General features: G+C 38.1%; 1 protein-coding gene across 1 annotated transcript in view; it reads left to right on the top strand.

Annotated features, from left to right (window-relative positions):
* Window positions 1-1,800: 1,800 nt before the first annotated feature.
* CRISP2 (cysteine rich secretory protein 2) overlaps window positions 1,801-14,598 on the top strand; it is a gene marked incomplete at its 5' end in the record, with an annotated part of 16,992 nt that continues 4,194 nt past the window's right edge. Inside the window, 6 exons of the mRNA XM_034990828.1 lie at window positions 1,801-1,818; window positions 3,466-3,495; window positions 8,110-8,226; window positions 9,074-9,161; window positions 13,105-13,250; window positions 13,668-13,765. Coding sequence (XP_034846719.1) covers window positions 1,801-1,818; window positions 3,466-3,495; window positions 8,110-8,226; window positions 9,074-9,161; window positions 13,105-13,250; window positions 13,668-13,765 — 497 coding nt within the window. The remainder of the gene's footprint in view (window positions 1,819-3,465; window positions 3,496-8,109; window positions 8,227-9,073; window positions 9,162-13,104; window positions 13,251-13,667; window positions 13,766-14,598) is intronic.

The following is a 14,598-nucleotide window of genomic DNA, read 5'->3' as shown; positions in this document are numbered from 1 at the left end:
TTTGCTGCATCCCAAAGATTTTGAATAGTTGTGTTTTCATTTTCATTGGTTTCCATGTATTTTTTTAATTCTTCTTTAATTTCCTGGTTGACCCATTCATTCTTCAGTAGGATGCTCTTTAGCCTCCACATAGTTGAGTTCTTTCTGACTTTCCTCTTGTGATTGAGTTCTAGTTTCAAAGCATTGTGGTCTGAAAATAGGCAGGGAATGATCCCAATCTTTTGGTACTGGTTGAGACCTGATTTATGACCTAGGATGTGATCTATTCTGGAGAATGTTCCATGGGGACTAGAGAAGAATGTGTATTCCGTTGCTTTGGGATGCAATGTTCTGAATATGTCTGTGAAGTCCATTTGGTCCAGTGTGTCATTTAAAGTCTTTATTTCCTTGTTGATCTTTTGCTTAGACAATCTGTCCATTTCAGTGAGGGGGTGTTAAAGTCCCCCACTATTATTGTATTGTTGTCGATATGTTTCTTTGTTTTTGTTATTAATTGCCTTATATAATTGGCTGCTCCCATGTTAGGGGCATAGATATTTACAATTGTTAGATCTTCTTGTTGGATAGACCCTTTAATTGGATATAATGTCCTTCCTCATCTCTTATTACAGTCTTTGGTTTAAAATCTAATTTGTCTGATATAAGGATTGCCACTCCAGCTTTCTTTTGGTGTCCATTAGCATGGTAAATGGTTTTCCACCCCCTCACTTTCAATCTGGGGGTGTCTTTGGGTCTAAAATGAGTCTCTTGCAGACAGCATATCAATGGGTCTTCTTTTTTAATCCAGTCTGATAGCCTGTGTCTTTTGATTGGGGCATTTAGCCCATTTACATTCAGGGTAACTATTGAAAGATAGGAATTTAGTGCCATTGTATTGCCTGTAAGGTGACTGTTACCGTATATTGTCTGTGTTCCTTTCTGGCCTATGTTGCTTTTAGGGTCTCTCTTTGCTTAGAGGACCCCTTTCAATATTTCTTGTAGGGCTGGTTTTGTGTTTGCAAATTCCTTTAGTTTTTGTTTGTCCTGGAAGCTTTTTATCTCTCCTTCAATTTTCAATGACAGCCTAGCTGGATAGAGTATTCTTGGCTGCATATTTTTCTCATTTAGTGCTCTGAATATATCCTGCCAGTCCTTCCTGGCCTGCCAGGTCTCTGTGGATAGGTCTGTTGCCAATCTAATGTTCCTACTATTGTAGTTTACATATCTCTTCTCTCGAGCTGCTTTCAGGATTTTCTCTTTGTCTATGAGACTCGTAAGTTTTACTATTAGATGTCGGGGTGTTGACCTATTTTTATTGATTTTGAGAGGGGTTCTCTGTGCTTCCTGGATTTTGATGCCTGTTTCCTTCCCCAAATTAGGGAAGTTCTCTGCTATAATTTGCTCCATTATACCTTCTGCCCCTCTCTCTTTCTTCTTCTTCCGGGATCCCAATTATTCTAATGTAGTTTCATCTTATGGTATCGCTTATCTCTCGAATTCTGCCCTCGTGATCCAGTAGTTGTTTATCTCTCTTTTTCTCAGCTTCTTTATTTTCCATCATTTGGTCTTCTATATTACTGATTCTCTCTTCTGCCTCATTTATCCTAGCAGTTAGCGCCTCCATTTTTGATTGCACCTCATTAATAGCCTTTTTGATTTCTACTTGGTTAGATTTTAGCTCTTTTACTTCTCCAGAAAGGGTTTCTCTAATAACTTCCATATTTTTTTCAAGCCCAGCTAGTATCTTTAAAGTGATGATTCTGAACTCTAGATCTGACATCATACTAATGTCCGTATTGAGTAGGTCCCTGGCAGTCGGTACTACCTCTTGTTCTTTTTGTTGAGGTGATTTTTTCCATCTTGTCATTTTGTGCAGAGGAGAATAGATTAGTGAGAGAACAAAATGCTAGCAGAGTAACAACGTCCCCAGAAAATATACTCTAAACAAATCAGAAAAGACCTGAAGCAGTGGAAAAAGAAATGGAAAGAGAGAAAAAAGAAAAAGAAAAAAAAGAAAAAAAAAGATAAAGATAAAAACAAACAAAAACAAATAAAACAAAACAACAACAACAAAAAAACCACAATGTGATCAAATGTGATCAGGTGGTATATAGATCAGTGCCACACACTAGATTTGGGGTGTATTTTGGTCTTTTAGAAGAAAGTGCCTCTCAAAATTTTTAAAAAAGAAAAACATATATGTATAAAAATAAGGGTTGATATGATGAAGGGATGGAATATGACTGTAAAGATGGAAATTATAAAAAAATCTATAAAAGGAATTGGTAAGAAGTTGTTTGAAAAAAGAAAGAAGAGGATTTAAAAAAAGAAAAAAGAAAAAAAAAGGGAGAGAATGTGATCAGGCAGGGGAGTAGAAAACACCATATACTAGAGATTTAGGGTATATTTTAATCTGTTAGAAGAAACTATCTCAGGGGCACCTGGGTGGCTCAGTCGTTAAGCATCTGCCTTCGGCTCAGGTCGTGGTCCCAGGGTCCTGGGATCGAGCCCCGCATCGGGCTCCCTGCTCTGCGGGAGGCCTGCTTCTCCCTCTCCCACTCCCCCTGCTTGTGTTCCCTCTCTCGCTGTGTCTCTCTGTCAAATAAATCTTTAAAAAAAAAAAAAGAAGAAGAAACTATCTCAAAATTTTAAAGAGAGAACAACTTATATATATATATGCCAAAAATACGGGTAACTACTATGAAGGGATAGAATATGACTCTAAAAATGAAAAATAAAAATGTTTTTTTAAAAAAAGGGATTGATAAGATGTTGGTTGGAAAAGGGAAAAAGAAAAATTCAAAAAAAAAAAGAAAAAAAGATAGTTAAAAAAAAATTATCTTTGAAAGACTAAAGAATCATGGTAAAAAAGCCAGGAATTCTATGTGCAGTATTCCCCTAGCGCTGGAGTTCTGCCATTCTCATTGATCGGTAAACTTGGTCTTGGCTGGCTGTTCTCGCTGATCCTCTGGGGAGGGGCCTGTTGCCGTGGTTTCCAAATGTCTCTGCTGGAGGCGGAATTGCCCCGCCCTTGCCCCCTCCCGGCTAAGTAATCTGCTCGGGTTTGCTCTCCGGGGCTTTTGTTCCCTGCGAGCTTTCCGTACAGCTTTGGAGGCGGAGAGTGAAAATGGCGGCCTCCCAATCTCCACCCTGGAGGAGCTGAGAACTCGGGCCCGCTCCTCAGTGAGCCCCCAGAGAAAAGCCGTCAGTCACTCCCGTCTTCCCCGACTCTGGCCGCCCTCTGTGCTCACCCGGCCTGTGACCGCGCGTTTCTATCTCTGGCACCCGACCCCGGGTGGAGTCTCCAGACCCAGCAGATCCCTGCGGTGCACTCCCGTGCGGCTCCTCCCGGGGGAGGAAGGTGAGTCTCCCCGGATCTGCCGCTTGTTGGGTCCCTGCTGGAGGAGCAGGGGTCCGACTGTGCCGCGGATCACGGTTTATGGCCACCCCGAGCTGAGAGCCCGCGCCTGGGCTCCGCCTCTGCAGCTGGCTTCCCTGCTCCATTACCTGGGAGCTCTGCCACCCTCAGGCACCCCCGGTCTTTCTGTGACCCCGAGGGTCCTGAGACCACACTGTCCCGGAGGGTTCCACCCCCCGCTTAGCCACCAGAGTGACGTCCCTCAGCGGAGCAGACTTTTAAAAGTTCCGATTTTGTGCTCCACGGCTCTATCACTTGCCAGAAGCGGCCGACGGAGGCCCCTCCCCCGCTGTCTATCTTCCCGAATATCGCCTCGGATTCACTTCTCCGCACGTCCTACCTTCCAGAAAGTGGTCGCTTTTCTGATGAGAGAGTTGTTGCTATTCTTTTCTTTGATCTCCTGTTGAGTTTGTAGGTGTTCAGAATGGTTTGATCCCTATCCAGCTGAATTCCTGAGAGGAGACGAAATCCAGGTCTCCCACTCCTCCGCCATCTTGCTCCGCTCCCCCCAATCTAGGATGATTAATATTGAAATCCTTAACTATATCCAGAGAAGGTCACATTGGCAGAAATTGGGGATTAGGATGTAGACATATTATTTTAGTAGATTATTAGTCAACCCATTAAAAGTAAAATTTATTACTTAAAATAATGTCAATACATTTTAAAAATCAAACATCATGATCAAGTAGCATTTATTCCCAGAATGCAACAGTGGATCAATATTTGTGAAACAATCAATGCAATATGTCACATGAATAAGAGAAAGGATAAAAACCATACAATCAGTTCAATAGATACAGAAATAGCATTTGACAAAGTACAATATCCATTCATCATAAAAAGCCTCTGCAAAGTAGGTAATAATAAGTATGGAAACATAATAAAGGCCTTATGTGAAAAATTCACAGCCAACATCATACTCAATGGTGAAAAAGTGAGAGCTTTCCCCCTTAGGTCAGGAACAAGACAAGGATGTCCACTCTCACCACACTTACTCAACAGAGTCCTAGAAGTCCTAGTCACAGCAGTTAGAACACATAAAGAAATAAAAGGCATCCAAATTGGTAAGGAAGAAGTAAAACTCTCCCTACTTGCACATGACATGGTACTCTATATAGAAAACCCTAAAGACTCTACCAAAACACTACGAGAACTGATACATAAATTCAGTAGTCATAGGATACAAAATCAATGCACAGAAATCTGTTGCATTCCTATATGCTAATAATGAAGCAGCAGGAAGTGAAAATAAGAAAAGAATTCCATTTATAATTGCACCCAAAACAGAAAAATATCTAGGAATAAACTTAACCAAAGAGGTGAAAGGCCAGTACTCTGAAAACCATAAAACAGTAATAAAAGAAGTTCATGATGATGCCAAGAAATGGAAAGACATTCTCATGGGTTGGAAGAACAAACGTCTATACTACCCAAAGCAATCTACAGATTTTATGCAATCCCTATCAAAATACCAACAGCATTTTTCACAGAACTAGAACAAAGAATCCTAAAATTTGTTTGGAACCACCAAAGACCTCAAATAACCAAAGCAGTCTTGAAAAAAAAAATGAAAAAGAAAAGAGAAGCAAAACTGGAGGTATCACAATTCATTACATAACAAGTTACATTGCAAAGCTATAGTAATGAAAGCAGCATGGTACTGGCATAAAAACAGACACATAGATCAGTAGAGTAGAACAGAAAACCCAGAAATAAATCCACAATTATATGGTCAATTAATCTTCAGCAGAGGAGGAATGGATATGCAATGGGAAAAGGACAGTCTCTTCAACAAATGGTGTTAGGAAAACACATTGCAGCCACATGTAAAAGAATGAAACTGGACCACTTTCTTGTACCATACACAAAAGTAAACTCAAAATGGATTAAAGACCTAAATGTGAGACCTGAAACCATAAGAATCCTAGGAGAGAGCACAGGAGGTAATGTCTCTGACATCAGCTGTAGGAACATTTTTCTAGATCTGTCTGTTGAGGAAAGGGAAATAAGAGCAAAAATAAACTGTTGTGACTACAACAGAATAAAAAGCTTCCACACAGCCAAAGAAACAATCAACACTAAAAGGCAACGTCCTGAATGGGCAAAGATATTTGCATATGACATATCTGATAAAGGGTAAATATCCAAAATATGTAAAGGACTGAAACAACTCAACAGAAACACAAAAATAATCCAATTAGAAATGGACAGAAGACATGAACAGACGTTCTCCAAAGAAGACCTACAGGTGGCCAATGGATCCATGAAAAGATGCTCAGTGGCACTCATCATCAGGGAAATACAAATCAAAACTGCAATGAGATGCCACCTTACACCTGTCAAAATGGCTAAAATCAACAACACAAAAAACAACTTATTGGCAAGGATGTAGAGAAAAAGAAACCATTGTGCACTGTTGGTGGAAATGCAAACTGGAGCAGCCACTGTGGAAAACAGTATGAAGGTTTCCCAAAAAAATTAAAAATAGAATTACCATATGATCCAGTAATTTCACTACCAGGTATTTACACAAAGTATATGAAAACACTAATTAGAAAAGATATATGCACCCCTATGTTTATTGCAGCATTATTTACAATAACCAAACTATGGAAGCAGCCCACATGTCCCCTGATAGATGAATGGATATAGAAAATATGATATAGATAGATGATAGATAGATAGATAGATAGATAGATAGATAGATAGATAGATGATAGATGATAGATAAATGATAGATAGAATAATGTATGTATATAATGTGTGTATATATATATAATGAAATATTATTCAACCATAAAAGAGTGAAATCTTGTCATTTGCAACAACATGGATAGAGCTAGAGAATATAATGCTAAGCAAAATAAGTCAGTCTGAGAAAGACAAATAGCATATGATCTCACTTATAAGTGCAATTTAAGAAACAAAACAAATGAGAAAAGGAAAAAAAGAGAGAGAGAGAGAAACCAAAAAACAGACTATTAATTATGCAAAACAAATAGATGGTTACCAGAGGGGGGTAGATGAGGGGATGGGGGAAATAGGTGATGGGGATTAACGAGTGTACTTATCATGATGAAATAACATTTAAAAAATTATAAAATAAATTAATATCACTGGATTCTTTTACTTTTTTAATGTGACCACCAAAAAGTTAAAATTACATGTCATGCTTGAATTATTTTTCTAATGGACACACTGGTCTGTGATTTAAAAAGCTAATGATACAAACTGAGGGTTCTAGAGGGTAGGGGGGTAGGGGGATGGGTTAGCCTGCTGATGGGTATTAAAGAGGGCACGTATTGAATGGAGCACTGGGTGTTATACGCAAACAATCATGGAACACTACATCAAATACTAATGATGTAATGTATGGTGATTAACATAACATAATAAAATAAAATTTTAAAAAATGATAAAAAAAAGCTAATGATAGTCCTCTCCCCACGAGATCTTTTCCCATTTATTTTATTTAAATAAATGTGCTTCAGTGTGATCTCAAAGAAAATTAACAATAACATAACCTTATGTTAGCACAGCTTCATATATCGCCATGTTTAATTTTCATCATTTCTATATGATAAAGTTTTACTTACTTTTTACATTAAAAAAATCTACCTCTAAAAGTCTTAGTGTTTGTTTTGCTTTCTTATTCATGCGCAAAAACTTGGTATGTGAGAGCCCAACTCTTGAATTCAAATCTTCTAATTTGAATAAACTACTTTGCTTTAAATAATCTCAAGACCAAGATCAATCATCCTCTTCAATAATTGGAGGTTAGTTCCCATATACGGTGTCTATCTCTTGATCAGAAAATCTCTGAATGTGAGGAGCTCTGGTCATTGCTGTTTCTCCATCTCTAACTCTGGGCATACAGGAAGACATCCCAGGACCAGAGACTACTAGGACTAGAACTTATCAGACTAGAGAATTCTGACACTGGCTGAAAACTCACTTGGCATTCAGAAATACAGACTGTAATATAATAGATCATAATATCTACCATAATAGGAATAATTTTACTAGAGTATTGAATGAACTTTGAACTCCTGAACATTCTTTCTCTAAATATATTATGAATACATTATTTCTCTAAATACAGACTGTATCAGGTTAAATTTCCCTTAAAGTCAAGGGTGAATCTTGAGCCCCACCCTCATCCTACTTGCTGCAGCCTGATCAAATATGAATGAATATGTTTTAATGTTCCTGTTGTGTGCCTTTGGGGTTATAAAATATTATCACTCATGTCTAGAAGAATCACAGAGAAGGTGCAGGAAACCATATGGGGCAGAAAGTAGAGAATCTGATTAACAAACATGTAGCAGTGCAAAAGAGCAAAATATATTTCTTAAATAATTTTATAAATGAAGACCAGGAGATGGACCAGAGAGGTAACAGGGGATTGGGAAGGGCCATGAAAGGAGAAAAAGCACATTAAGAATTACCTTGGAACTAGAAATTGGCATCTGTGGCCTCAGAGATTTTAATTTGTCATGCCATGAATTTCATCCTTCTCAAAGCTTCAAATTACTTCTTTCCTATCTGTCATAGCTTTGGCTCAGGTTCATTGGCAATGCTTAACAACTAATATTGATTTGAACTGCATGCTCTTAAAATGATCTTTGTTCCCTTGAATTCACTTATTCACTTTTAAATGCAATTTTAACAAATGTTAAGAAGATAACCCTAATTTTATCTCCCTTTAGGATCCATCCTTTACTGCTTTGCTAGCTACTCAAACGCAAGTCCAAAAAGAGATTGTAAATAAACACAATGAACTAAGGAAATCAGTCTCTCCACCCGCCAGCAACATGCTAAAGATGGTAAGAGGCAGCGATAAAAGCCAATGGTGTGAATCAGCAGTGATAAGAGCAGGGAGCTGGTAACTGGCATCTCTTAAGAACTTTGTGCTTACAAAGTTTTGCTTCTATTCTGCTATTTTATTTGAGCTGTGTTATGGGCATACAGAAATTAATTTTCATTTTTAATGGTTAAATAATCTAGCAAGGGTGTGGGGCTATTAAGTCGGGAAGGCAAAATTAGAAGCCAGATCTTCAGATACCAAGTGTGAAGCCATTGCACTTTTTGTTCACTATCTGCCCTAGCCTAAAATAAAGGAGGTCCTTTTCTTTCATGTATTTTATTCTTTTTAAGTAATCTCTATGACAACGTGAGGCTCAGACTCAGGAGCCAAAGAGTCCTGTGGGTAAATACGAGCCCACTTTCCATAGCATAGTTCATAAACACTAGACTATCTTCCATTTGAATGCAATGGGCTGCAAGTGGAATTGGGAATAATCTAGGCCTGCTTATTACTAAGGAAATATAATACAAAGACTTCACACCTTGAGTATTTAGAGTAGCCCCATTACTAAAAATCCTACATGTGGTTCCTGTACTATCATAAATTGTCAGATATTATATTAGATATTTCTATCATTAGACACATCATTTATGAACTTCTCTTCATGTGGATATTGGCACTGGAGCAGATAAACACACACACACACACATATATATACCCCTAACAAAAAGGTCTTTTCATACCACTAACGATCAGATACTACACAGAAGTTTAAAGTAGTGCAAATCAACCTACCAATCAGATTATAAACCATATGCTTTGTTGGAGTTGAATCTTTAAGTGTATTTTTTTCTTGTGACATTTAGGAATGGAACCGAGAAGCAGCAGCAAATGCCCAAAAGTGGGCAAACAAGTGCACTTTAGAGCACAGCGTGCCAGAGGACCGAAAAACGAGTACGTAAATGAGTATTTTTTGAATAAATGAACAAATAAAATAATATTGGAAAAATCAAATAGAATGGAACATTCTGAGGTGTTATAAGAAGATTTCGAGAATAAATGTTGCTTATACTGCTCTATTTATTTATTATTTATTTATTTTTATTTTTTAGAGAGAGAGAGTGTGTGAGCGGCGGGGGGGGGGGGGGGGGAGGGGGCAGGCGGAGGGGCAGAGGGAGAGAGAGAGAGAGAATCCCAAGCAGGCTCCATGTCCAGTGTGGAGCCTTACACCTTACACAGGGCTTGATTACACGACCCTGAGATCATGACATGAGCTGAAATCAAGAGTTGGTTGCTTAACCGACTGAGCCATCCAGGCTCCCCTATAGTGTTCTTTTTAAAATTAAAGTATCTGTAGAAGGAGAGAGAATTATAGGTACCATTTTGTGCTTGTTGATTGTTTACATTATGCAAATGACATCTGAAGCAATACTTAATTTTTTCTTTCAACCAGCTCATGAGTCAACAGGTCATGTATCATTATTTCTCCAGATTTAAAGATGAGAAGATGAGGACTGGGGAGGAATGACTTCCCCAAGACACAATCTGAAGTGTGTCATATACTGGAAAGTTAACCAGGCTTAATTATTTCTAATCCTCTGTTCTTTTTTGTGATATCGGGTAGCTGTTTGAAGTTTTCATATCTCTTCTTTTGTATTCATAAAAATTCATAATTTTTTCCTGAATTTTTTGACTTTTGCTCTAAAAATACTTAAATTTATAAAATCATGATAAATACTTTGGGTATGTTGGTTCATTTTTTAATTTTTGAATCCTTATCAAGTATTATACTATGAAAGAAAAAATGTTTTATGCATAAACCTTTACATCAAATATTTATGTTATCAACCATAATATACATATAGGCAAGCTCAATTTGAAAGCAATGAATTTTTACCTTTAATTTCATCACATTATTGCTTATATTGTTGATGCTGTTCTATTAATGAAATTATGAAGAGAATGACTGCATTCAGTGAAGATTAAAACAAATGGTCTTAAAGATGCAAGTCTACTATTAGATTCTCAGTTTCTTTTTTCCATATTAAAAGAGATACCCAAGAATATTTTATACTCTCTTTAAGCAGCAGGTAGACATTATATTTCAAGCTGCCCAAATGTAACTCATAATTGAGAGCTTGAAAAGATAGAGAAAAGTTCCTGGGCAACAAGTTATTTCTTTTATTGTGGTAAAAACACTCCATGAGACTTACACCCTTAACAAATAATTAACTGTACTGTATGATATTACTGACTAGGTACAATGTTGTATAGCAGAATTTATTCATCTAGAACTTATTCATCTTGCTTACCTGAAACTTTATGCCCATTGATTGGTAATTCCCCATTTCTCCTTCCCCCCATCCTTATCTATCACTGGTCTATTCTTTGATTCTATGAATTTGGCTATTTCAGGTACTTTATATAATGGAATCATGCAGTAGTTATCTTTCTGTGACTGGATTATTTCACTTAATATCATGTTTTCAAGATTCATCCATAGTGTCTCAACCAACTGTTGTAGAATTTCCTTCTTTTTCAAGGATGAATGACATTCATTGTATATATATGTGTGTCATTTTGTTCATCCATTCTTCTGTCCATGGATTTTAGGTTTTCATATATTGACTACTGTGAATAGTGCTGCAATGAATATAAAGAATGCTAATATCTCTTCAAAATCCTGATTTCAATTCTTTTGGATAAATACTCAGAGGTGATATTACTGGATCATTTGGTAGTTCTACCTTTAATTTTTTGAGGAACCTCTATGCTTTTTTCCACAGCAGTTACCCCATTTTTTAGGACCAACAAAAGTATCCAGGATTCCAGTTTCTCCACATCCTTATCATCGCTTGTTGTCCTTTTTATTTTCCCCATAATAGACATCCTGACAGGTATAAGGTGATATCTCACTGTAGTTTTGATTTGCATTTCCCTGTGATTAGCAACATTGAGCACCTTTTCACATACCTGTTGGCCATTTGTGCATCTTTGGAGAATGTCCAATCAAATCATGATCAGAAAAGATCTCTAGTCAGTTCTTCAGGCAGCCTCCTGAAAGAGATAGATCTTTGGGCATTCCATCCAACTCTTTCCCTACTCAGGAAGAGGCTAGAAGCTCAGGTTTTTTATCTGCTCACTCTGTGCTGAACTAGGAAGGGAAGCTATGGCAACTATGAACCCAAATCTCTAGCCTCATGAGCTCCACATCTTGGTTATGCTAGATCTGTTAACATTTTCAGAGAGGCAAGTCAGAAGTCAATCCTCTGGGCAGCATCTGGAAAATTTCTGGCACTGGATGCCCAGGCCAACTTTTTCCCACTACAGGGAGAAACAGGTATTTGCTTGCTTGCTCTGTGCTGAGCTGGGGAGATGAGCCATGGCATCTACCAATCCAAACCACCATCTCTGTTCTCCCCCAGGAAGTAACACTGTGACTATGTCAAACCCATCAGAGCTTCAAGACAAGCAAGACAGAAGTCAGTTCTTTAGGGACCCCTGGAGAAATTGGAGCGTTGGACACACTGATCAATTCTTTGCTTCCCCAGGAGGAAGCTGAGAACTAAGATTTTTCATTTGCTTGCTCTGTGCTGAGCCAAGGGGAGGAGATATGGTATCTACCAGCTCAAGCCACCATCTCCATTCTCCTACAGATGGCTAGCCTGTGCCTGACTGTCAGAGCTCCAAGACTACCAAGACAGAAGCCAGCCATCTGGGGAGTTTCCATAGGGAAGGCTGGGATGCTGCCACACAAGAACCAACTCCTTCCTTCCTCTGGGAGAAGTTGGGGGCTAGGGGACCTTTTCCTGATCATATGGCAGGCACTGTGCTGAGGGTAAGCATTCTAGCAAGAGGGTGTCCCAGTTTCACTACAGACTTCAGTGAGTCAGGGTTCATATTCTCCCAGGGTCTAGGAGCCTTTCACTTAGTTTTGGATTTCCCACCAAGGCAATTTTTTGGAAATTGTTGCTGGATCAGTGTGTTTGTTAGGGGAAAGAGAGTCCAAGGTTCCGTACTCCACCGTCTTGCTGATGTCACCTTCGGCAAGGCTCTTCTTGCCTAATTCTAAAGGAGGAAGATTTGGTCTTATGATATTCTGATTTAGTGATTAAGAGAGAATCCAAAAGCTTTGAAATCTGCCATCCCTCCTGATGTCAGTTGCCTGTTAATTGGGGCTCTTATAGACTGCCTGTAGAACTCTTTTTCCAAGTTCACACAAAATCATAATCATAAACATTTAGACAGGGTCCAATATGTAAAAACTCTCTGGTGAGGGTGGACAAGAGGAAGAGAAAAAGCATAAAATTTGGTCACTGCCTTTTGCAAATTTACAGTACAAAGCTGAGAGCATAGGAGTCATTACAATGTGAAGAATTTAGCTTGAAAAAGAATGCATCTCTGAAACTCCAGAGGATTTTTGAATAATAAGGTCTTCTTAACCTATTCAAAGTTTTGCATGCTGATGTGAGCCTCAGCATCCTAGGCAGATCTTTATTTTTTGTTTAGATTTATTTATTTTAGACAGAGAGTGTGTGTGAGCAAGGGGAAGGGCCGAGGTAGAAAGAGAGGCGGGGGGAGAGGGGTAGAGAGAGAATCTTCAAGAAGACTCTCTGCTGAGTGGGAACCCTGATGCAGAGTTTGATCTCAGGACCCCGAGATCATGACCTGAGCTGAAATCAAGGGTCAGCCACTTAACCCACTAAGCTACTCAGGTCCCCCTAGACAGATCTGTCTTCTATTCAGCTTTAGAGCTGAGAAGGACAGAAGCCCTTTTATTATGTATTAACAGAATAGGCACTGTGTTTGAAGGGCAACATCCTTGTGTTTATATAGTTGATTTCTTTTGCCATTGCATGTTTTATTGCTTCCTCAAGGATGATCTATTTCTCTTTAGGTACAAAATGTGGTGAGAATCTCTATATGTCAAGCTACCCTGCCCCATGGTCAGATGCAATCCAAAGCTGGTATGAGGAGCGCCATAATTTTGTCTATGGTGTAGGACCTAAGAGTTCTGGTGCAGTTGTTGGACATTACACCCAGGTAAGACAAACAAATGAAAATACTTCTACCACAAATGCTCTAATATGAAAGCATCTCTAAATTATGACCAAGTCCAATGTTCAATTTGAGTAAGAGCCTGAATAGATATAATAGTCCTGGCACTGGGTGGTACTTCATCTAGAGCTGTCATTTTTTTCCATCACTTGAAAAACTCTTGGTAAGGAAGCATACTCTGTACTTTTTCAAACTTAGAAATGGATAAAATAGTGAAGGTACCTTAAGGTTTAATATTTTAAAATTTGTGATTTTCTTCAATAATTGAACTAAATGTTTTCAAAAGGTACTTGGCTACAAACTATAATAGTAACATTTTTTCAGTTTTACATTTGCTACATTTTTTTCAATATTTTCCCTCTTCTTTAATGTACTCTCATATACTTCTTTTTGGAATTGTAGCTTGTTTGGTACTCTTCTTACCATGTTGGATGTGGAATTGCCTATTGCCCCAATCAAGAAAATCTAAAATACTACTACGTTTGCCAATATTGTCCTGCGTAAGTATATACTTTAGAGTTTCATGCAATAATCCTATGTACAATTTAATATTTTAAAATTCTTGTATAGTAAACAAACTAGAATATAAGTCATATTTCAGTAAAGCAAAGGAATAAATCCTTTTTTTCATTTTTTTAAAATTGATACATAGTTCATACACAATGTCACCTTAGTTTTATGTGCATCACATAGTGACAGGTCTATACCCTGTGCTATGCTCACCACATGTGTAGCTATCAGCAGTCACCATACAATGCTATTATAACTATTTTTTTATTTTTTTTAAGATTTTTATTTATTTATTTGTCAGAAAGCACAAGCAGGAGGAACGGCAGGCAGAGGGAGAAGCAGGCTCCCCACTGAGCAGGGAGCCTGATGTGGGACTCAATCCCAGGACCCCGGGATCATGACCTAAGCCAAATGCAGACACTAAACTGCATGAGGCACCCAGACATCCCATGCTATTATAACTATTACAATACTATTGACTGTAGTCCCTATGCTATACTTTTTATCCCCATGACTTATTTATTCCATAACTGGAAACCTGTACCTCCCACTCCCCTTCAACTATTTTGCCCACCCCCCATTGCCACCCCTCTGGCAAACATCATTTTGTTCTTGTACTTATGGTCTGTTTCTGCTTTTTATTTTTTATTTTTGTTTATTTTTTTAGAATCCCTGTATAAGTGAAATCATATTGTATCTTTATCTAACTTTCTCTATCTAACTTATTTCACTTAGCATAATGCCCTCTAGGTCCATCCAGAAGGTATAGATCTTTAGAAATGCCTTTTAAGTTGAGATACATTCAACTTATCAGGGAAGAGAC

The sequence above is a fragment of the Mirounga leonina genome, unplaced genomic scaffold (genome assembly GCF_011800145.1).
Source record: "Mirounga leonina isolate KUSES-001 unplaced genomic scaffold, KU_Mleo_1.0 Mir_53, whole genome shotgun sequence".
Taxonomy (NCBI): domain Eukaryota; kingdom Metazoa; phylum Chordata; class Mammalia; order Carnivora; family Phocidae; genus Mirounga; species Mirounga leonina.
This window is presented reverse-complemented; position numbering and strand designations above follow the sequence as displayed.